The sequence below is a fragment of the Rhea pennata genome, chromosome 2 (assembly GCF_028389875.1).
Source record: "Rhea pennata isolate bPtePen1 chromosome 2, bPtePen1.pri, whole genome shotgun sequence".
In the NCBI taxonomy this organism is placed as follows: domain Eukaryota; kingdom Metazoa; phylum Chordata; class Aves; order Rheiformes; family Rheidae; genus Rhea; species Rhea pennata.
Genome location: NC_084664.1, coordinates 115,033,018 through 115,057,258, shown reverse-complemented (window position 1 = coordinate 115,057,258; position 24,241 = coordinate 115,033,018). Strand labels below are relative to the sequence as shown.

Below are 24,241 nucleotides of genomic sequence, written 5' to 3'. Positions count from 1 at the left end.
CCACAGACAGACCAAACTAATTCATCACTCATTTTAAATAATCTTGTATAGAGGAATAGTTTGTTCTCAATTCCACAATCTACTCTATACTTTTGCATCAACTTGTATTTGTGGAAAATTATTTAAAGGTTATGAAATTATCAAATGCTACCTGCTCCCAAACAAAAAGACAAGATTATTGAAGTAATTCAACCAATTAAACAACCACTAGTATTCTAAAACTTCTTTTATAACCTAGTTAAAATAAGCTAGCTTCTTTATTAGTTATTAACCAAAACTTAAAAGTGAAATATTTACAGCATAAAGTTATCCAATTTACCTATTTCATATAAGCAGACATGTTGAATCTCCCTTTGGTCTGTTGCAAGTTCCAAAGCAGTATGAAATGAGGTCAAGGCACTATTGATTTGACACTAACAAAGGCAAAAGAAGACAAAAAATAAAAAAGGTCAGATTTCTTAAATCAAATTCAAATTATCCACAGATTTTAAGATACTGATTTCTATTAATATGTTTTAAAAATTATTATATAGGGAAAAAAATAATTCAAGTGTCATACAGATGATAGCCTCTAGTTTAAGTAGATGGAAGATGTACAACATCCCATTGAGAGAAAAGTCTCAGAATTGAGCTCAGATTCTAGATTGTTTTAAGTGAACTGAAAATATAGGTAACAGTGTGAAGGGGAAGGGATAATATTTATTTACATATCAGCTCCACATTGCAACTCCTTTGGCCAGTTTCGATTTCGATCTAATCACTTTTGAAGAGAAATATGGGCAAATCATGACAAAGTCTTCACTGGCAACAATAAACACATCTTAGAGTTCCTTCAATTAATGCATTTTTCCACATTAATGATATGATAAGATGCCTAAAACAACAAAGAACTGGATTATAAGAAATAAGGGAAGTAAGAATCGTTAATACCAAACAACTCAGATTTATTTTTAAATGAATCCTTATGAGAATGCAAAGCATCTGCTTGCAAGGTACTAAGAATCAGTTCCACAGTGTGCAGAAGTAAAAAGCAAACCATAAAATACGCAACTTACACGGTAAAAGTCAAGTAAGAAGAAAATTACAAAACACTACAAAGGAGCAAAGTGGCGGGAGGCAGGGAAAGAAACTGAGGAGTTTTATAATGAAAAAAAAATTCTAATCAATTCAACTCTCAAAAGAGAGAGAGAGAGAGAGAGAGAGAGAGAGAGAGAGAGAGAGAGAGAGAGAGTGTGTGTGTGTGTGTGTGTGTGTGTGTGTGTGTGTGTATTCCATCTATTTGCTATTATGTCCAAAAGTCACTGGTTGCGTGTGGTAGACTTTTGAGCAATCTCATTTATACTCGTATTAGTCATTCCATCATTTAAAAGTCAGAATAGTCTTAATACCAGTTAATGATTTTGGTTTTCTACATAATAAAATTAACCATTAAAGGTATTCTTATTTATTTTGAAGTATTTCACCTCTTTACACATCTCTCAGTAATAATTTAAACAAAAATTTGTACAGAATTGATAAATATTGCAACACATGTAAAGAGGTAGAAAGGGATATAAGATAGAAACATCCTGATAAAATCATCAGTTATCAATGGCTAGAAATAGGCCGACCAGTTCTGTAACAAGCATAATGATTATTTTTCTGGCCAAATATTACCCCCTATGCTTGGCTAATTGAACAGACAGCAACTAATCTTCATTTCTAGTTTTTATAGACAACATAGGATCTTATGAGACCTCTCTGAAACCATCTGCAGCTTGAGGCCTTTATGATGATGCAAATAAACATTTATATAAATTTATATCAATATGGCCTACAGTTCCATTAACAGTGTTTGTATATTCATTCTCACAAATATTTAGTTCATATATGCAAACAAATAAAATTTTAAACCAGTCACTGTCAGCTAAGCAAATAAGGGGGGCTTATAAGGGAACCACGAACAAGCAAAGCTGCCACCTATGCAAGTAAAATTTATTCCAAAATTCCTGCTTGTATCCTTAAGGCCACATACAAGAAAAGCTTTTCCTGAGTCTGGCAGAGAACTTTAGAGTGATTTTGTTTGATTTCCTTCTATCCCACCAGGGAACACTATCTGAGCTGTTAAGGAACTCTCTCACAATAAATCACGCATGCTGCATCAAGACAGTGCAACTGCCAAAAGAAACCATAGCTATAATAATATAATGACTGTACATTTAGAAAAGAAAGTGATGATTAGATTAAGGTGCTTACTGACACAATAGAATACAATTCATCTGTCTTTCTGTACAGTATATTTGCCCTCATAGTTACCAGGGAGCCTGAGGAACGTTCAGCTTATTTGCTATTGTAGCAGCACCTTCTATCCACTACTTATTAATAAGAATACTACCGCTGCATCATTTCCTGCAAAATAAATCTTACAAATCCAGTTTTACAGAAAATGTTTAACGTAGACTTAGATCTGATCTTTGTGCTACGAAGTTTCAAAATTCAGTAAAATTACATTTGGAATGCTTCCAAGAAAAACACATAAAAATTCAAATATTTATTCCTCTGACTATTCTCTACTTTTTAAACAACTAAAAAAATAAGTATGTTAAAATATAAATTGCTTTTCTATAGGATATTGTTCTACACAATGACTAATAGCAACTGCATCATTTTTCTACAGTGCAGTATACCAAATTCTGGGCTGCATGTGAAATATTGAACACCTAATAATATGCAGCTCCATCAGCTGAATATTCCATCTTCTGTAATCCGTATCTGTAACCTCCTATGTCTCTCAAGTGCTTTGAGATCATCAGGTTCAGTAAAGGTTTTAGAGTCATTCCTTGATAATTAACATTTCAGTCACCTCCAGGGACTGTGACAATGTGCTGGAATATGAATTTCTACTTAGTATCAATCCTTAAAATAAATGTATTACTAACTATGTAAGGGTTTAGAGAATAAAGTGAAGGAATTATAAATGCCCAAGAATCACTGAATACAACATTATAGGGTCTTCCATTTTTCTTTTCTTTTCTTTTTTTCAGACTCTCCAGTTTGCAAATGCAATATAAAGAACTACGTAAAGAGGATTACTAAATCTGAAATCAAGAAATATAAGATTATGGTTCTTACATTAGCAATAAAAAGAAGAAAAAAAGTCACCCCACCATCTGACTCACTATAAAGCTTCCTGAGCCAAGACGGGTTTCCCCACAGAGCTGTTCTGAAATCTAAGGAGTCTCTTATTCTTGACCAGCACTATAAATCTGTGAAGCTTTTAGAGTCATGCTCAGAATTAAGGGGAAACTCAGTAAACACTATGTAAAGCTAGAAGGGGATAGTTTGTACTAAAAGACACAACATGAAAATCAGGGCCTTCAGAGCTCTTGATTTTATATCGATATTTTCAACTACACTTGCATTTATTATATATAGCTATTCCTGAAGAACCTGAACTTTTCCACAAGAATTTCTGTAATACTCAACTAAATGAAATACATGTATGATTGAGCAAAAAGCTTTAAAACATTCCCAGTGCGTAAAAAAACACTTCCCAAATAGCGACAGCTGCTTGTGACAGTGCATCATTGCATCAACACATTACAACAAAGACAGTTCATATTGGAAATTTAAAGTACTTCCAATAAATAAATAAATAAATCATGAAAAGATGCCAGCAAACCTGATCTGCCACAGAAGACAGTTCAGAAATCCTACCCTGCTGTTTTGTTACTGTTGCTATCTTCATCAAAATATTGTTTCCATGAGAATTGACTGCAAGCTCAACCATAGAATGAGTTTCACTATCACAATGAGTGAAGGGTTTGAACACACTTTTTCTTTGTCCTTCTGTTTTGCTGTTGTTAATGTAAATGCTCTGGAAATATTCTGATCTGACAAAAGCAGCAACTAGAAGTTAAGTTACCGGAAGCACTCATCACCATCTGAGATTACCACAAATTCGCAGACAAAAAAAAACCAAAAAACAAAAAAATCCCAAAACAGAAAAAAACACAAAGCTGCTGCAATTATTGAAAAATAGCACTCTGCAACAGTATACAAAAAACAGGGAAGAGGAAAACACTCTGCTTGGGTCAGAGCTCAATACAGCAACAGGAAACATCCTGTCTGATCTCTTAAAGGCAAAAGCAATTACTTGAGGAAATTACTGTAGATCATTAACTATATGGACAATGTATAAAATGAAAAGGGGTAGAGATAAATGCTATGTACTCGGTAGATTGGATATTCAGATTTTAGCTTGAGAAGCAAAACTGAAATAGCTATCTAAACCACAAGAAATTCATAAGTGACCAAAAGCATTTACTTTTAGCATAGAGCTGCAAATATATCAAATGGCAGAAAAAGAATTTCAAAATGTTATTAATTCAGGTTCAAGTAATGGAAGAGCTGGTTTGGCACATTAATTTGAAACTAGGAAGTTGTTAATCCTTTCTGCCTACTTATCTTTCCATATATCTATATCCTTAGTCATAATTCGCAAAGTCTGTTCATATCAACAAAACATAAAATATCAACAAAAAAATCAGTCAGAAGGATGAAAACATGCAGTACCTCTAATCTCTGTATCCTCCCCTTGAAGAACATGAACAGAGAAGAATTCGGATAAGCAGATTCTTTTTTTGCAAGAATCTCTTTTGCCTCTTTCAATCCTGCCTTGTTATCACTGCCATCAAGAGCAAAAAAGGGACGAACAACCGTGTGGTACCACAGCAAAGCTAATCTGCAAGAAACAGAAGAATAAAGATTACAGCTCATAAACAGAAGTTTAAGAAGTTTATGCTCTATTCAGGTAAATGTTAAAATGGCTCTGTAAAACAAAGCAAGGTATGAGTCTTTTCATTCACAAGTTGCCTTTAAATAAACATATTACTGTAATACATCAATGTATTCCTAAACTGCACCTGAGCATGTAAGTCAATGCACGTTACCCAAAGGTAAAGTTCAATCAAGCTCACAGTATCAAAGCACCATATAAATTGAGTTTTTAAAAGTGGATAGGATTAAAAATAAGAAAGAAAGAAAAGAAAAAAAAGAAAAACTCACAGGAAAAAAATTTAAATGAATTATTCATTAAAAAAAATCCCAAACTATCAACACATAAAGTCCACGTAAAACAGAAATACATCTGATGTTCAGAATAGCAGACATCTACACGACCTACAGCACTCCTACAAACAAGGGCAGAGCATAACGATATTCAAGGCCATTGGAAGCAAGAAACACTCCAAAATAATGGCATTCCTCTTCCCCAGAAGGGGAAGTAAGGAAATCAACAGGAACATTTAATCTTACGCCTGTTTAACCAATCAGAAATCTGATTCTTTTCTTCATATAGAGATTTTAGCTCTGCAGTCAATGTTTCAGAAGTGGCACTGAATAGAATTTACTGTAGATCCATAATAAAAGTATTAATTTGTGGAGAATAGAATAATAAACAGCCTTCATAAATGGGTTTAAATTAAGTCTGGCTTACCCTTCACTCAATAAAAGGACCAGAATGCAGTATGAAGGCTTGGGAAAAAGAGTACACAAAGAACGCTCCTCTAAAAAGATCAAAAAGACTGTGTAAGGGAACACTCCATTATTCTTAGATATTAAAATTAAAAATAAACTGGAAAAGATTACTGGATGATAATAAGGATAAATGACCAAGTGACGTCAATGACTCCCACAACATTCTCCTCTATGAAATGATATACTATTTAATAACTCATAGGTAAATCTATTGAGCCCTCATGGGGTGCTTTTACTTACTCTACTGGCATATAAATTACAAGACATTACAATAGCAGGTACTGAAGAATACAGCACAATTCTCACACAAACTCAAAAGATATCTGGATAACTAATTATAGTAAGATCTTATATACTACTAAATGATGAATTCAATAAATCGTGGCACATTAAACAATAAATTACATGTTTATTTTACCTGCTGTTGTTTTCTTTAAAGCAACATGACTTTTTTGGTTTTGATTTTTTCCATTCACTTACTTTCAGTACTAAGTTATCTACCAAAGCATTTCAATATAGCTACTCACGTAGCTAAAGGGGCCTTCATGTCCTTACTTTCACTTGCATACATCAGTGAAGAAAGCCCCTGTAGGCGGTCTCCAGGAAAACCCAGCAGGTTGATGATTTTGAGCAGGTTTGGGGGCACCATGGATATGCAAAGATGAAAAAGTCCATATCCAAAGCTAACAGCACCTTTCAGTCTGTTAAGCGAATCCTCCGTTACACCTTCTGCAGCAATATGATTATCATTTGCAGCATCAGAAGTCAAGGATTCCTGAGTTGTTTTCTTCTGATATATTTCCTGAAGCGTATTAATGTCCATATAGCACTTATTGTAAATTTTCCAGGCTTTTCGGAGGATCCACCCACCTTTTATGTATGCTAAAGATCAAGGGGGAAAAAAACATGTCAAGGATATGTTTCAAAAGTGTAACACAGCTTTTCACAGATCCTAGGATGCTCTCATTTACATTAAATTAACTGATTATATAAAGGATTCTGTAACAGTAGCTACTTCTGTCTTACCAGGCATTAGAAGCTTAAGTGCTTTTCAGTCACAGACTTTAAAAAGTATGCAATACAAAGGTACTCCCTTCTGCTGTGTGGCAATATGATTGTCATAGAGGAATAGAGAAAACAAAACAACTTATGATTTCCACTCCACTATAGAATGGAGATGAAATGACTGCCTGGCAAATAGAGAGAAGCAGAAAGAAATTTTACTTCTAAGCTCAAATGTTGTTAAAAGAATGTAGATGGGGAAAATTACCTAAAAAACACTTTTCTTTGGGGTAGATAGTACGATCTACCACAGTTACTGAGTAAAAAAATATATTAAACACAATGTTTCACAGTTTTTTTAAAAAAAAACAGGCAGAAGAAAAATAAAAGAATGCATAATTTTCAGATTTTTAACATGTTCTGATGCTTAACCACCTCAATTACAAATGCAAGCTAGGTAACTAATTTTCCTTAAAATTTTGAGTTTGAGCATTCTCAGCTGGTTTATGTTTACAGAAGAGATGTATAAAAAGTACATTAAAGACAACAGGAGGGTTAAAATAAGCATAACATCAGAAGATAAAGCTGTCCAATTTGCCTATTAAAAAAAAAAAGTTTACTTATCCTACAGACTGTTTTCTGTTAATAGCCTTGATAAACTATTGCCTTCCAATGCATGCATCAAATGGAAAAGACGTGTGATACAAAAAAACCCCTCCCACAGTCTGAGGCTTTACCTTTATCAGTGTGCTGCCATTAACCGTTCACTAACAAAGCAGAACCCTAACAGACTTGACATGCTTATGATAAAATAATTTAATGAATTCAAATAATGAATTTCTGACTTTATAAACAAAAATTTCACAGTCAAGCCCAGTCATTAGGTTTAGTTCAGTTGGTTAGAGCATGGTGCTTATAACGCCAAGGTCGTGGGTTTGATCCCTGTATGGGCCACTTGTTTGAGGGCTGGACTAGATGATCTCCAGAGGTCCCTTCCAGCCTTACTCATTCTATGAATTTTAGCTGAGTTTTCCTAGCATGAACTTCCGAAACTCATTGTCAGACTAACGACAGCAGTGTTTATAAACATAAAGTATAGTTCAATAGAATCATAGAATACTGCTGTTGGAAGACAACTTTAATGTATTATTAACTTTGATAAAGCCATTGCTATTACATCCATGAGGGTGGAGAAAATACAAAAACATAAAACGTGTTAGTCCATTATGCTAGTAAAAGGCACGCAAGAAAGCGGCTTGTGTACTGCCATATGCTTCTTGCAAAACTGTCCTAGGAAGAAAAGAATTTTTTCTACTCATCCACTTATGAACAAAATCTGATGCAGTTATTTGAAATGGCACTCATTTCAATGATCTGGTTGCTATTTCTGTACAGAAACATGATCATAAAAACAAGATGTTTATACATACTCAGAAAGGCAACAGTCAAAAAACCAACCAACATAACAGACCCAACAGTTCACCAAAACAGTGCCACAACGGCAACTAACAGTCACAAGAGGTGGCATTTAACCTCTTGGAAATCTTTAGTTAAGATTTTAAGGATGTTTTTACTTACTAGAGAAACCCAAATATGCTGCATGTTCTGCAATACTCTGCTAACCTCTTTAGCTCTCTGAGCAGTAGACAAGAAAAAAGGGGACAGACACCACACGCAGTAACTGCTTTGAATGCTATAATGCAGCTGCAGAATACATATTGAAATGACAAAAAAAAAAAAAAAAAAAAAAAAAAGCTTAGAGAGAAGAGGGGAAAAAAAAACACAAACAAACGAACAAAAACTCAGAGCTGAGAAATGAAAACTCTACCTTCTTACACACTGATAGAGTAGACAAAAATACTCCCTGAATTTCTGTTAACTAGAACCAAGTATATTCTTGATGTCCTGGCTTGGAAAAAACTAAGTCTGCTTATCACACAAAGCATTGTGGCTTTGACTAAGATCTTAGCATTATTTTATTGATAATCTGGGTATTATTTCTCTGCTTCCTTCCAGCTGATCAGCAGGGTTTTCACTGGCAATCTGCTCCAATTGACGTAACTTGGTCTTTGTTAATACTAGTGAGTACTTGAGAACATGCTTCTGTAGCACATGACGTTGACTACTTTTTGTATGAACTCATGGGTGAAGGAATCTAGTTTCTAGATTATGCAGGAGAACCAGTAATGCAAAAGAAACTTAAAAAAAAACACAGCTCTGCAATGAGACAAGGAGGTTTGTTTTCCACAAATCACAATTAACCTCTTTGGCATGCAAGGACACATTTTGGCAACCAGAGAATAAGAACTGATTCAGCTCATCCATCTTCACACACTTCACTAAAATTACTTTTGCTGGCAGTTTGTCATCTCCCTGAGTTGCCACTAGCACTCTGCATAGGAGACATCAGGCTTCAGCAGTTGATAACTTCTTTATTTTGCAGGCCACGTGAGGTACACAGATGCTAACCATCTTTGTACCAACTCCTACAATGCCTCTTTGGGAACATGCAAAGGATTCCAACCTAAGAACTATCATGTGAATATGATTATTGGCATGCAGAAAGTGGAAAGCTGTAGTTTACAGCAATCCAGTTCTTATGAATGATTCTTCTATGTATACAAAAGGTAAAACAACACTTCTGGAAGCACACAAATCTTGGAAAACCTATCCCTTTGTTTCAAATTGAACTGTTTTTTTCTTGCAAAGCAACCATCTTTACTGATGTTAATAATCATCGTGCCACTTTACTATCAAGCTTTACTACATACGCTATCATGTAAAACCACAAACATTAAAGCCACAGCACACCTGATAATTCTTGTTTTACAAATGACAGTACAGCCAAGTAGACTTGACAGTCAGCTACAATTATTTGTCTTTGTAGTCGATCAACCATGGATACAGTGGATTTTCGTCCATCAACCTGTATGAAACATACAGAGTAGAGGGGAAAAAGTTATTTTAACATCAAACTGAAATCTTATCTTTGTGCAATATTTAATACAGCTGAATTTGTAATTTTTCTATTGTGACTGTTAGTATTTTTAATTTCCAAGTAATATTGCTTTTACCTGAAGTGGCTGAATAATTTGTATGAAAATATAAAAAACATATATATAAAAACCTACAGATTTTGTAACTTGATCAGTCTGAGCAGGACATGTGGCAAGATCTGCCTCATTTAGTACACCTTTTTCTTGTAATTGCTGTCTAAAATGCTTAAACCACATTCCTTAAAGACTACAAAAATAATGCAGAATACTATTTTAAAAGATACTTAATTAACAAATCTAAAACTAACTGCTAGGGGAAACATTTCTATTAAATTAACTGAGCACTCTTAAAGACTAAACTATGCCGATTGTTCTTTGATAACACATCAAGCAAATTCCTACTTAATAAGCAGGGAAACATTATATATGTGCTGTCAGCTTTGCTTTTTCTTTTCTCTCTTTTTTTTTTTTTTTTTAAGATTTTACAAACAGAACACATTCAAACATCATACAATTATTAATATAGGCATCAAATATGAAACTAATGTGTTAAGAACACAAAAAGGGCCATATAGCAAGTGACAGGAAAAACAGTGCCTTTAAAGAACATGCAATTAAGTATGTCAAATTCTTTGCTGTAGATCTACTGTGTCACACTGGGAAAGCCACCCAACATTTTAACGTCACTATTGTCTTCAGTATTTCTCAGTTTGCATCCTTTATTCTTCACTGATTATTTAGAATGAAAATTCTAGAATAGGAAGAAAAATTTCCTAGGAATTTGTCGGGCACATAGCACAATGCACTCTCAGTCTCATGAGTTCTGAACACTACTACAGCATATATAAATTAAAATGACCCTAATTAGTCAGATTAAAAATTTCCTGAAATAATTCTAGTAGATTAGTAACTTGTAGTATCAAGAAAAATATTACCAGTATCAAACCACCTACTGCTTTAGAAGAGGAATTGCCTGAATCTATCTTATTTATACTAAAGAAATCTAAGCAAAATGTTCAACTGGAATTAGTTTCTAATCACAACTGTTCTCCATACACCAAAATCATCTACTCAGATATGAAGAGAATAGAAAGATTTCCCAAAATATTTTTCCCAATACATGACTCTATATTTTACAAATAATGCTCTTACATTCTTTTTAATTTTATTCTTGATTGTTTCAATAACTCCAGCTTCTTCACTCTCGCAAAGTTTTTCTGTAGCCTTTAAGTCATCACATGCCAGCTGCATTTTCTCTTCTTCAAATGTCATCATGGCATTCTTCCAAAAAATAGAACACAGATTTGAATGATAAAAATCACAAACAAACATAAATCTGTTATTTCTACAAAAGTGACAGGAAAGTAGTTTTCATATAAATTTAGCAATAAAATTGCTATTTTTTTAAAACATATCTTAATACATACACACATAGCAAAACACATACTTCTACACAGGAAAAAAAAAAAACCATGGATTTAAGAATGCCCTTCCAAAATTTCAAAAGACTGAAATTAGAACATATTAAGTCCTGTCCCCTTCTCTTAATAAAACTTAACATGCAGTCAAACTGAATATGTTGTCATATTACATTAAGTAAAAAATTTCGTTTCATGAATGTAGGGCATGATTTGCATCTGTGCAGATATTGTGTTTGTTTAATTCATCAGCATAAATAACAGGTCTGCAAAGTCAGGAACAATTAATGTTGCTTTGTAAGAAATAGCTTGCAGAATTTCTACATGTTTGAAGAAAGAAAATACACCAGACTAACTCCTGTTGAATCCATTTAGAAAGAATTTTAAAACACGTTAACTTCTTTCCCTGCTGCTTTATTAAATAAACGGTCTGAATGACACAGGCTCATGAGTGCTGCAGCTATCTTTAGAACGGTAGCTAAGTAGCTAAGCAGAAGCTGTTCAAGATCCACTGATGCTGCACTGTGATGTTACACTGCTTCAGCACATCAATTCGGATAAGCAAGCCTCAGTAAGTCTCTCTTTCATTCCTTCTCTCTGTTTTATTGGCTTAAAGCAAGCATATGCTGCAGGAGGTTTCCCAACCAATATACCTTCCTACATTGCATAGCCTCCAGACACTAGAAACAATTCAGATTAATTTAATTTATAACGTATGAATTTCTCACATATTATAATAAATGTTGACTTTAAGAATGGTATTACCATACAGAATTCCTAGTGCAACATAAGATTAAGCAGCAAAGTCTAAATAAGGACTGCCCACTAAAACAAGATCCAAACGTCTTCCAAAACATCAACTTGAATTTTTGTTTGGTTGGGGGGGGGGGTGAGTTAATGCAAGACATCTTCATTTTTCCTATGACAGCACTTAAAAGAACTAACATGTTTTCATTGTAACTCTTCAATTAGTCAAGACTCTCAGTTCTCATATATTCAAAAAAGTGGCAACATGAATGGATTTAAAAGATTAACATTTAAGATTAACAATCTGTTGTATTGCAGAGGAAGTCTTCACTACCAACAGCTATTAAGAAAATGGTATTTGTAGGTGTTATTTTAATGCCAATCTACTGCTCATTTAAGAAAGTGTTTTTTTAAGGCTCTTTTGATGGAACTCATATTTCATACTTTTAAGAGGCTACATCACAGAACCTTTGCTTTCTATTTAAATCACATGAGCAAACAAGTTTTATATAACAATGATTTGTTTTCTAGCTATATTTAATCTAAAATTTTGAAAAAAGTCTCAAAAACAAACAAATTAAGTCTCCAGCATTGTGAACACAACTGATATACCAAGATTAACTACAAGAGAAAAGATATGTTTTCTGTATCTACTCACCAAAAAACTGACAAAACTGGCTCCAAAACTCATTAACGGGCTATGATTTCTGTAAAGAGAACAAAATGCAGTTAATTATACTGACGCCTAACAACATTACAGATGTATAATCATAATTTAAGATCAAGTAATGTAAATAAGCCCCTCCTTTCTGGGGGGGGGTTACAAATCACTGTATCATTCTGTAAAATGTAATGGAAACAGGAAGCTAAAAGCATCATTATTTTTACTAAGACTTAAATATTAACTTTACAAAAAGTTAAATTTTCAAGCATTAAGCAATATCTATTTTAAAAGAAAATACTGCCATAAAAATACATTTAGTATAAGATCAAAGAAAATTTAAAAGCTCCAGAAACTTCAAAATCCATTAATTCTATTCTTCCCTATCAATTGTCACCACAACTCTGACCTACAAAACAAATGCTAACTAGTCCCATTAATAGCTTCCCATGAATTGAAGTTAACCTACCTAAAATCATAGACTTAAAAAAAAAGAAAAAAAAAAGAAAAAGAAAGCTCACAGATTTAAAATAATTGCTGGAAATATGAAGTTCTATTCTTATGGTTCTTCAAGCCTGGAGTACAAATCTTACTATACAATATGGAACAATTTAACTATGTGTTTCATCTTTTCTGTTTGCAGACACTTCCAAAAGGGTGAAAGCAACTGCTGGACCAAAAATGTAGGCAGTCAAAATCTTGGCAATGCATGAGACAAGTTTCAAACTTCAGGACTACTGCAGACACACAGACCATAAGCCTGTAGTCAAATCAGATACAACACATTAAAACACTGTTTTCAGGATCTCACTGTACCTACTATTCAGCTTTGGGAAATCACTGACTGTCAATTTATATATCCATGTATAAATACCACTACAGAAGTAAAGCTAAAATACCTTCGGCATGCCAGAAGAAAAAAAATATATATATGAACACTAATTTTCTAGGTTTTAGGAAAAAGTTACATTTACACTGTAAGTACACACATTGCTACAGTACGCTACTTATGCTGTTTCTAACTTAATTCTGCAAGCACCAGATTAAGGCAGACTTTAAACCAGGACATGCAGTTGAAAAAAATCTGAAAAAAGCAACATATTGTTTATTACAATACATATTTCATTAGTAAAGCTATGATAGAATACATAGAATCCTTTTCAAAAGGTATCATTAATATCCCCCCTCTATTTTCTCACTTTTTGATTCAGCATACATAGACAAAAAGCAAGGAAAAGAACAATACAAAGAAAAAAGAAAAACAGTTTCATTAAACGAGGAAAATAAAATCTGAAAATCTTTCCCTTTTTACCTACACTGCTCATTTCCAGATATACATATAAATGTAAAAATCAAAAGAAAAATAAGTTAAATATTCTCCTCTTTGTTGGCAGGCCTAAGAAAAGTCAGTAAATGGCTCTGTTTCTCAGTATCTAGACCATTCTCTGCCAGCATCTGTGGTATAAAGACAAGTAGAAAGCTGCCACGTGAGTTGTATTTGCTGCATCTCACACTTTCAGTACAAACTCTGATTGCAGACGGTACATCCCTGTCTTACAATCCACCTTTCAACGCAGGAGACCCTCGCTGCACGGTCTTAACCACCCTGCTGCAGAGCGCACAACCTCCACCAGTTTTCAAGGGCAAACGTACTGTATCATCAGCACTCTGCAGATCTAACACAGCAAAACAGCTCCCTGCAGGACATTTTGATGTCTATGTCCTTGTGGACGAAGTTGCACCTACATCATGCTTTCAATGAGGCTCAGGGGTAATCCAAGTATTTCACTTTTGAGCTTCAAGGGCGCGAGAGAGTAAGTTCGTTAGTTTGAGGTATGGTTGGTTGGTTTGTTTTTTTTAATGAGATGTCAAAGTAGTCCTTATTTAGCATCACAAAGCCATCAATCCTTCATACTGAAATTCATTAAAAAAGGGAGAATCTCCTTAGTTTGACAAAGGGAGATAGACTATTTTTCCAAGTGAATTACAAGTAGTCAAACATGACAGACTTTGAATGTAACCAGAACAACTAGAAGGCACAAGAAATACTTCATAAAGCTTGCACTTTTCAATAAGCTGGCTGAATGTTTCTATCTACAATGAAAAATTTTACTTCAGTTATAGATATAGATCTAAAAAGATTATTTTAACTTAGTAATTCTAAATTTGAGCTTCTAAACACCTGTAAAAAATTATCTGTTAAATAGATGAGAAAAACCATCTCTCACTAAAACTTTGTACAACAGAACCCAAGATTTTCTTTGTTTTTGAAGCGTGAGCATTAACAAATCAAATATACTTAACAACATATAGATTTTGTTCTCAGGAGAACAAGGATCCAGATATTCCTTATGACTTGGCAAGGTAGATACCAGTTTTATCAGCAAAACATAAATGCAAATTGAATTTTGTGGACTTATACAACAAGCAGTAAAAATGATGCATATGAAAGTATTTTAGATTCTAGACCTTTTTTCATTTTCTGTGTATTTATTAAAAAAATCTTTTATTATAGAAATAGGTAAGCTGTTAAACTTAAAATAATCCAAATGTATCAGCATTAGAGCTAAAGTAATCCCTCATCTGTGGGAATATTTTCAAATAGAGTAACTTGAATAATTGCCACATATAAGAGTGAAACCCCTAAAAAGAAACAATTACACAGTTAAGAATGAAACAACATAATCGCTTATTCAGTAGCTCAATATATACATTAATTTGGATGTGGTTTTCAAGCACCATTTTACAAAATGTATTTTTCTTTTCTTTTCAGGACGTAAAAACCTGTTCTTAAGAGAATAATCTGTCCTTTATCTGTGAAGGTATCAACATTTACATACATCTTGAAAGTCTGCAGATTTCTTTTTAGTAATATTTTTATATTAAGTTAAAGACAGATGGCTAGGTACAGTTGAGTTAACTACTTTTCCAAAATGCCAAAACAAAGAATCTTTCATTGCTTGCAATAAACACTTATCTAAATATAAACACTGAGAAGTTTCTTCCACAAGTATTTATCTTGTAAACTAATTTGTCAAAACAGCTTCTCCACTTGCACTTTGCCTTTACAGTTCTTCTACCAAAGACAAAACAAACAAAAAACCCCCACACCCTTGAGATCCACATCACAACTCCAAAACTATCACTAGCCACAATACATCAGGTGGAACGTTACAGACTGAGTGACTGAACATTAAAAAGAACTCCCTATAAAAAGCATTGTCATTAAGCACATATGGATTGCTTTATCACCCTGAAGTAAGGGAACGCCAGATTTAACATTATCTGGGAAATGCTTCGGTTTAGACCATGGATTCTAGCAATCAAAACATAAAACCTCTACTCCCTCAGAGTTTTTGGCTGTGTCATCAATAAATGAATTAAGGTATATTTCTATCATATTCCTATGCAGTCACTGGATATGAAATATAGGTTAATGGAAAAAATCATTCCATAATGTAATTTTAGCATTTAAAATCCATTTTAAATAACAATTGCATTTACTGCTCAAGCTTTGTGGATAGTATGTAAAATGATAAATTCTTCAATAGCTCAATGTTACCTTGTCAAGAGCTGTAGAGAAGTTTGTAATGGCACAGTAGAGATTCATTAAACAACAAGGTAGGACTAACACTCCAAGTAAGTTTCTGAAAAAGAGCACAGCTCCGTGACGATATCCCTCAGTTCAAGCTCATCATCAATGCTTGCTGAAGCGATCTTCAGCATCGGACATGAGTCTACATCTTTTGTCAAAATCCAAAATCTTGTTAAGATATATTAAAAAAAAAAGAAAAAAAAGCAGCATTTGAGTTATTACTAAGAGTGAAACAGCGGCCACATCCATATTGACAGGATTTGTGCTACTAAGCACAAATGAACCTTGGGACACCGCACTACCTACATTATCTTCACGGTTCAAAACAACAGTTTCCAATAAGGGGAGGAAAAAAAAAAAAAGATTTTTAATTAGTCCAAAGATAAAGAAAAGTTTAACATCAGGGCCAAATAAGTCCAACACTGAAATAGCTTAACTACATTCTCTCTCACAAATCTATGCATAACACAGTAGGATTCACCAAATTATCTTTGTATCTTCTTCTCAAACTATCTCAAAATATCTTCTATTCATATGGCATAGTCAAACTTTTGAGGATAACAGATTACTATATATTTAAATCCACCTCAGTTTGGAACAGCATTTAAGCATGAGGCTTGCACCATCAATTTGCTTAACTACTGTCCTCAATACCTTCATGAATGTGGGTGCTAACCAGCAATACCAGCAACTTAAAACTAGTTAGACCTTAAAAATATTAAATCCACAACTGCCACAATACTTTTGTTCTTATTTGTGTCAGCATCTGGCTGATTACCCAGGATCTGAGTGTGCTGGGCAAACACCTCGTCTCTGGAAACTTTTGTGCAACTATCCGCTTTCTCAACCAGCTAAGTATTTTATGACCACTTCAGTTAGCAAAGGACAGTGATGTAATCAAGTAAGATGGGAATACTTTTGCAGATAATGATCAAATGATCAATGAGTTTTTAGATTTTTGTTATCACCTTTCTGGTGTAAAACATTTGTACTATGCCAACATACCAACCTTTGTTTGCTTTCTGTGAATACTACCAATTACAGCTCTGAGCTTTTCCTTTGCTCTAGAAAGGTATCAGTATCAGTACCACAATACCAACCATCTTCCTTTACGGTATCTGTTATCGTACTCGGACAACTATTCTTCGGCCTCTATAGGACAGCTTACAACATGTCTGCCCTACTTAGCCTTGTATAGGAAAAGAAAGGCAAGGAAAAAGAGAAGGACACAGATCTTGGATGTACCTGTCCAGCAGAAAATTTACAGATCCTATCCTACTATATGGAATGAAGCATTAAAATGCGCCTGTTACAGAAATTCAGAAATATTTTCAAGTATTGTTTTCTATCTCCATTATTCTCTCCAGATATATTTTGTAAAATATGATTTGTACTTTGCCTATCAAATTAGGAATCACAAGATATTTTAAATCAAAAAAAAATGTTCTTAATACAAATTCTACGTGATACCACAATAAACTTGGAAAAAATTATTTAAAAAATGAAATCATGTATAACTAAAGTTAAGTCATACACTTAAGTGCTGTGAAGTAGAACTTGGGTGCCTTTAGAGCTATTCCATTTTCTCCAGTTGTATAAACTGGTGTTACATGAGATATTGCTTCTCTCAACAAACCCCAATTCACCTTGTTTCATGGCTTATTTTTAAGACGTTTTCATGCATGATGATAACATCCAGGAGCTTTAAACTTTGGTTTAATAAAGCTGGGATGATATAGCCTTGTTGTTATCATTAAAAACCAGAACTGAAGCACATCAGAAGAAAAATCAATTATTTCTTTTTCCTTTCTATCTCCATTTCTATGATAATATTTCACTTAGAAATACACATAGAAATCTTTTCATCATTATTCAATAGATTGTTCTAGAATATATTCTAAGTATGATTTGTAAGGATACAAACATAAGGCATCTTTATACAACTACACATTTCAGCCAATATTGATGTGTGAAATAGCTAAAACAATATCAGTGTATTAAAGAATCACAGTATTAAGATTTTTAATTGAGAACTTCAAATATTAGAGGTGGTTTATAAGTTATAATTAGCTCAAATCTGTTTTAATTGTTGTATGAGTTCTAAACATACACTACTACTTTTCCTAGAAAATATCCAACTGCAAGAGAAATGCAGAAGTAAGAAAAAAACAGTAATTCTGTTGCTCCTTTTACTTGATTCTGCTTTGTCCTTCCCTAAATTACCAGCAGATTGTTTAGCTCTAACTTCAGGCCATTAAATTTCGATACACAATATCAAAACAATGGGAATTATCAAAATACTGAAAAGCATTTCAAATTGCACCTGTAGTTTGAAAAGCAGCTACAGAGCTACTGTAACACAACCCAATTATAGTATGCCACCTGGTCCGTATTAACTGCCCAATTGCACATGCTTAAAATCCACAGCAATCACAAACTTGATCAAAATCTCTTTCCACTGTAGGCTCAACCAACCTGGCTGAAATTAAGGCAGAACTATAGCAGCTTAACTGACATCATGTAGCTTATGACTCCTCTGAGTCCCTGAAGTATATTAAAACAAATATCCATCCCCATCACAAAAGCTTGAAATAATTTATCAGAAATACTAGATCAAGGAACAGGTGTGCTAGAGTGGGAAGTCTTTACAATGTATCTTTCACAAGCCTAGTTTCCTATGTTTTAAAACAGTAATATGCATTGATACCGTATCTCTTCTGCAGTTTCCAAAGAGTGAAGAATCCTCTCTGTTATAAACACACATTTCAGTTTTGCTTTCTGACATCTTCCCATAGACTTCTAGCCATTGGATTTTGCTCCACATGTCAAACAGAGCTCTCAGCCTCTCTCTATCCCTTTTCCTATTTCTTTTAGCAACACCCATCTGTCTCAAAAGCCACAAAACCAGGTGTAACATTCAGCTTGATCATCTCTATAAATCACTACATCCAGGTATTGAAGACTTAAACTGCGTAACACCAAGTTTTTCTAACCTATTCACATTAACTAGAAAACTCATGCTGATTTTCTTCTGCACATCTATTACTATAATACGTTTCTAACTTTGAGCAATGAAATTTTATCTCACAAACATACATTTAGAATACTGCTCCACTCCTTTCTATGCATCCACCCAGCAGCTGCTCTTCTCCCTTTACTGCTCTCATAAACAATAGCAAACAAGGCTTTTCTCGATGTATTCATGATTTATTCTTACACCAACCAAGATGCCATCCATCATTTTTCTTCAGTTGACTCATATCAGCTCCCACTCTTCTACCCTTAACTTTAAAGAACTTACTGAAACATTTATCAAGTCACTGAATTTTTGTTCTTAAGAGTCCTTTGCCAAGCTCCAGAAATGAGAGTTTGCAGCAAGGGTTAGGTTGCCCATACACAGGCCATAGCCTACCTACTGTTCTTAATATCACCTGCTATTCCTGTTACTTTCATCTGTTGCCTCACTTTACACTTGGATCATAAGTATTTTGAGACATAGACACCATTTTTACTTCAAAATGGTTCGAACATCTACTACAATGGCTATTTCTATTCCATCACTGAAGTTTGTACGTCTGGTAGTAAATATACAATGTATATTCTCATACTTATCTCATTTTTCTAGTTGCTCTAACTTACCATTTTTCTCCATGTTCTCCTTTCCCATAACAGATCATAGGGCATCCTCTATACGGACTGCATTCTTTAGCCTTTGCACATTTTGTCTTAGAAAGAGAGACATGGAGCTACTGGAGAGAGTCCAGCGTAGGGCTACAAAGATGATCAGAGGGCTGGAGCATCTGCCCTATGAGGAACGGCTGCGAGAGCTGGGCCTCTTCAGCCTGGGGAAGAGAAGCCTGAGGGGGGATCTTATCAATGTGTGTAAGAACCTGAAGGGAGGGTGTCAAGGGGACAGTGACAAACTCTTTTCAGTTGTCCCATGTGACAGGACAAGAGGCAATGGGCAGAAACTGAAGCACAGACAGTTCTGCCTGACCGTGAGGGGGAATTTCTTCCCTGTGAGAGTGACAGAGCACTGGAACAGGTTGCCCAGAGAGGTTGTGGAGTCTCCTCCTCTGGTCCACCTGGATGCAACCCTGTCTAAAGTGCTCTAGGTGACCCTGCTGAACAGGGAGGTTGGACTAGATGATCTCTAGAGGTCTCTTCCAACCCTACTGATTCTGTGATTCTATGAATCGTGTCTTCTCAATATCCTCTTTGTTTTCTTATCAGAAGAAACCTGATTATATACATCTCATTTCTCCATCTTGCACCACTTCTCTTTTTATTCGCACACAACCTAAAAAATTTAATTAAATCTTCTCAGAAGAGTTACTCATACAAACAGTCAGTCGTCTCTCTGGTATGAATCCTGTAGGCTGCTGGATTTCTTACGAGATATCATCCCCAATCTTACCTGGATGCTTTATATTGTGAATTAATATTCAGCTTAACAAAAAACCTTTTCATTTTATTTGATGCTATCTCCCATCCTCCTATCCAGCAGAAGCTTTCAACCATCTTTGATTTGTAAATGGTGTTAAAAAGTAAAGAATCAGCAAAAAAGTCTTTTGACAGTTTCTTCTCTTCCTAAATACTTTTTTCAGACACAGAAGTAGTTCAAGAGTCTATGAAGCTAGAAAGAAAAAAGAACATGCCAGCTCCTCAGCTTTTTTGATAGTGTCAGGGTGGTCCATCAAAATGATACTTCACAGGCTGATTCTAGGCTCAATTTCAAATGCCTGCATTCTACAGTAACTTTCATTTGTCCTGCAGTTTCTCAAAGGTACTCAAATTTTAAACGAAACAGAACTAGGTAATTATGTTGTTCAAACTGAACAGAGGGACTGACATCTGCAAATTTCTAGTATGAGTTAAACTCTGTGGTGACCTGACAAAGCTAAAAGCAAAAGACAGTGGTGCTCTCTACTGCAAATTTATGAAATTATTTTATCAGTTTGCATTCAAATCAGGTTCAGAAATTTGTAGCTGTAAGTGCTTTGAGGATCTAGATTTCTTCAAAAAATAAAGCTTAGGCAGATGCTATTTGCAGATGATTTTTCAAACTCTGATAATAGTCTTATATCTAGTGTAACGTTAAACAAGGCACAAGCCACATCTGATGAAACACTAACTGGTCTACAGCAGTAGTTAAAGCAGTTCCAACTACCTGCATGATCTGACACATAGCTAACACATTCAACTGTCTTCTTGAGGTTCTAAACAGATACCTATAAGCTCTAAAATCTATGAGACAAAAATATTATTTTATTACCTATGCCTCTGCCCAGCACAGAAATGATGGCTCTGTAGTCAACCAATTCAAAGTACCACCACTCTTCAAAGCCATGACCATACTGTTATGGTTACACCTCTAAAAAAACAGTTGCAATTTCTATCCTAGTTTCCTCAAGAGCTGAATTGTGACTAGTTTTCAAATTGATTTATGTTCCTAAGCCAGCTTTTTAGAAGATGTGAAAATGCACAGTAGTAAAGAAAGAAGCAGATTCAACCTATTTTGGAATGACAGTTGTTTTTAGGCTCATCAAAATTGTCCACTTTCGTATAAGGACACCAGAATAAATTTGAATTTAATTTTTCACAAAATCACTCAAAGTGTCAAATGAAGGGAAAAAGAAAGAAATGAAGTAATTATGAAATAAGTAACAAAAAACAAAAGTAAAATAACAGTTTCTGAACAGCAATTTTAACATCTCAAATGAAATGACTAACAAAAGTTTTGCTGCGTAACTGAGTTACCAAATGATCTTTAGAGTCTTAATGGTTTCTGTAAGAAAACAGTGCTTTGTTCCTACCTTTCTAAAATCATTTGATGACTGTAAAACTTCTGAAGCAGAGCTAAACTACTTGCACTGGCAATGGTCTATAATTAACACTTTCTATAACAGAGATCACATTTCAAATACACACAGACAAAAACATACTCATTTAAGACTGTATGCCAAGAAGCATTTACTAGGGTTTCTTAAGTTCTTTAAGAGAAGAACACATCACAGACAAGTATGAAACAGAAAACTATTGGGATGAGGTGGGGCACAGTGAGAAGAGGGAATTGAACTTCCTGCAGACCTCTGAAGCCCTAATTAAGCACAATTAAACAAACTTTGCTATACCTTCTTTACTAGTTCTACATGAGATTTGAAACATACAGCTAACGTGCAACTCAAAGATGTACTAGCTGTCATCGAGAGGATCCCTATTACTGATTTAAGGATGAGGCAGATAGGGTTACAGACTTTCACACTATTAAAAAAACTAAGACAATGATTATCAATTTGTGAATCATAAAACCACTTGATCCAAGGAAGGAATTCAGATCTACCACTTGCAGGTAGCATTTAAAGGCCAACATTAAATACTGCACAGAACTTAAAGGCACCTCTTGGTAAAAAACCAACCAAACAAAAACCAACAACATACACCTGGGAAAAGGTTAGATATGAGTTTCTATATCTATGGGGGAAAAAAAGAGAAGTAAGGCTGCTAGATAACCAAGAGGACAATTTGCATAAGGTACCACTATTCATAACCTTTATACTTAAGGGAGGACTAAACTGCATTTTGAATACAGGAACCTTAGCAATTCTACTCCCTAGCACTACTGCACAATATAAGAAGCGTCATGTATTTAGACCACCTAGACTACATCCAGACTCACAGAACTGAGAGAAAGCAATGGCATAAAACAACCAACAGGGGAGGGAAAGAAACCACATTAAGTGCGGCTTAACTGGCACTTTAAAAATAAAGAGGTTACGTCCTCCCTTCCTGGGGTACTTCGAAATACTGATGACTCCAACAGACTCCAGGAATAACACAAACGGTGCAACTGCACACAACTATGAATTGCGTATTAGGCACACGAGGAATGCAGAATCAGGACCTCACTTGTCACCTGCAATATTGCAGTTACCTCTACACAGCAATATTACCTAGCAGAAATCTAGTGCTATGTAACATAGCAGTACATACTAAAGACAGAATGACATGTTTAACTAAATATGCAAGTATGCAGTTATCATGCATTATTAAGAAAACAGGTTTTTGTAATTTTTAATTCTCACTCCCTCCACTCTACCTCCAAACATCCTATTTGTTTCAGGCTTTACCGTTTATAGATAAAAATCTAAGCACATTAAGCGCACGTCACTTACAAAGCCCTATTTTAAGTCTGTCGGAATCTTTTTTAATCATGCAGACAACAGCAGTGTAGTGCATATTAATTATTTAGGACATATGCGCAATTAGAGCAGCTCAAGCTTGTGTGTAACGCACGAATCCCGCCCGGGCAAAAGGGGAGGAGAGGTATCGGCAGCCGTTTCTGCAGGACGGACTTACACAACCGCACTAACGCCTTTTATTCCTCCCCCCCCCCCCTTAATTTACAAGCCTGGGCAAAAGGCAGGTAGATTACGAGGATTATCTCACCGCCCGCAGGTAATCACAGCGGCGCTCGCGGACCTCCCGTCCGCATCCGCTCTGCCGCCTGAAGGCGGCGGTCCGCGACACGCCGCGAGGCGCCCGGGCGCGCCGGTGACGGGCGCCGCGGCGCCGGCCGGGCCCCCCGCGCCCCACGCGGCGGCGGCGGCGGCGGCGGCCGCCCCCCGCCCCTCCGCTCCCCTCCCCTCCGCTCCGCTCCCCCCGCCCCCGGCGGCGCCGGCTACCTGTATTTCTTGAAGAGCTGGTCGGACTCGCGGAAGCCGTTGTTCAGCAGCATGTTGATGCCGGCCAGCGCCAGCTCCGCGTCCTCCACGGGCAGCGGCGCCTCCCCGTCCTCCCGCCGCGGCGGCCGCGGCGACTGCCCCGAGCCGGCCATGGCGATGCGGCGACGGCCCGGCCCGGCCCTTCCCACCCTCCCGCTGGCGCGGAGCTCGGCGGAGGCGCGACAGCGGTGCCCGCGGCCGCGCCCGCCGCGCCTCGCACCCGCGCGCCCTCCCGCAGCGGCGGCGGCGCCCGCCTCGCTGCGCTCAGCAGCGCGCACGCGCCGCGGCCGCCGCGCATGCGCGGGGCGGGGGCGGGGCCGCCCGGCGGGGGCCGTGGGGGCGCAACGGTCGCGGCGGCGGATGGGGCCGCTCGGAGAGGGGGCGGCGGGGGCGGCCTCTCCTCGCCGCTGGGGAGAGGAGGCGAGGAGAGGCGAGGCTGGGGTGTTGCTTGCGGGTCCCTCCGCGCCTGTGAGTTCGGGTAACGGCTGGCGGAGGAGGAGGGGGCGGGCGATGGCGGCTTTCCTCCACGGAGAAAGCTCAGCCGCCCTGTTCGCCCTCCCGCCCGGCCCCGCCATCCCGGG

General features: G+C 36.3%; 1 protein-coding gene across 1 annotated transcript in view; it reads right to left on the bottom strand.

Moving 5' to 3' along the window:
* Window positions 1-23,773, bottom strand: part of TTC39C (tetratricopeptide repeat domain 39C) — a 33,681-nt gene extending 9,908 nt beyond the window's left edge. The window contains exons 1-7 of the mRNA XM_062568138.1: window positions 23,622-23,773; window positions 12,339-12,387; window positions 10,668-10,796; window positions 9,331-9,445; window positions 6,045-6,399; window positions 4,555-4,723; window positions 320-413 (exon numbers count right to left, since the gene is read on the bottom strand). Coding sequence (XP_062424122.1) covers window positions 320-413; window positions 4,555-4,723; window positions 6,045-6,399; window positions 9,331-9,445; window positions 10,668-10,796; window positions 12,339-12,387; window positions 23,622-23,773 — 1,063 coding nt within the window. The remainder of the gene's footprint in view (window positions 1-319; window positions 414-4,554; window positions 4,724-6,044; window positions 6,400-9,330; window positions 9,446-10,667; window positions 10,797-12,338; window positions 12,388-23,621) is intronic.
* Between the last annotated feature and the right edge of the window lie 468 nt (window positions 23,774-24,241).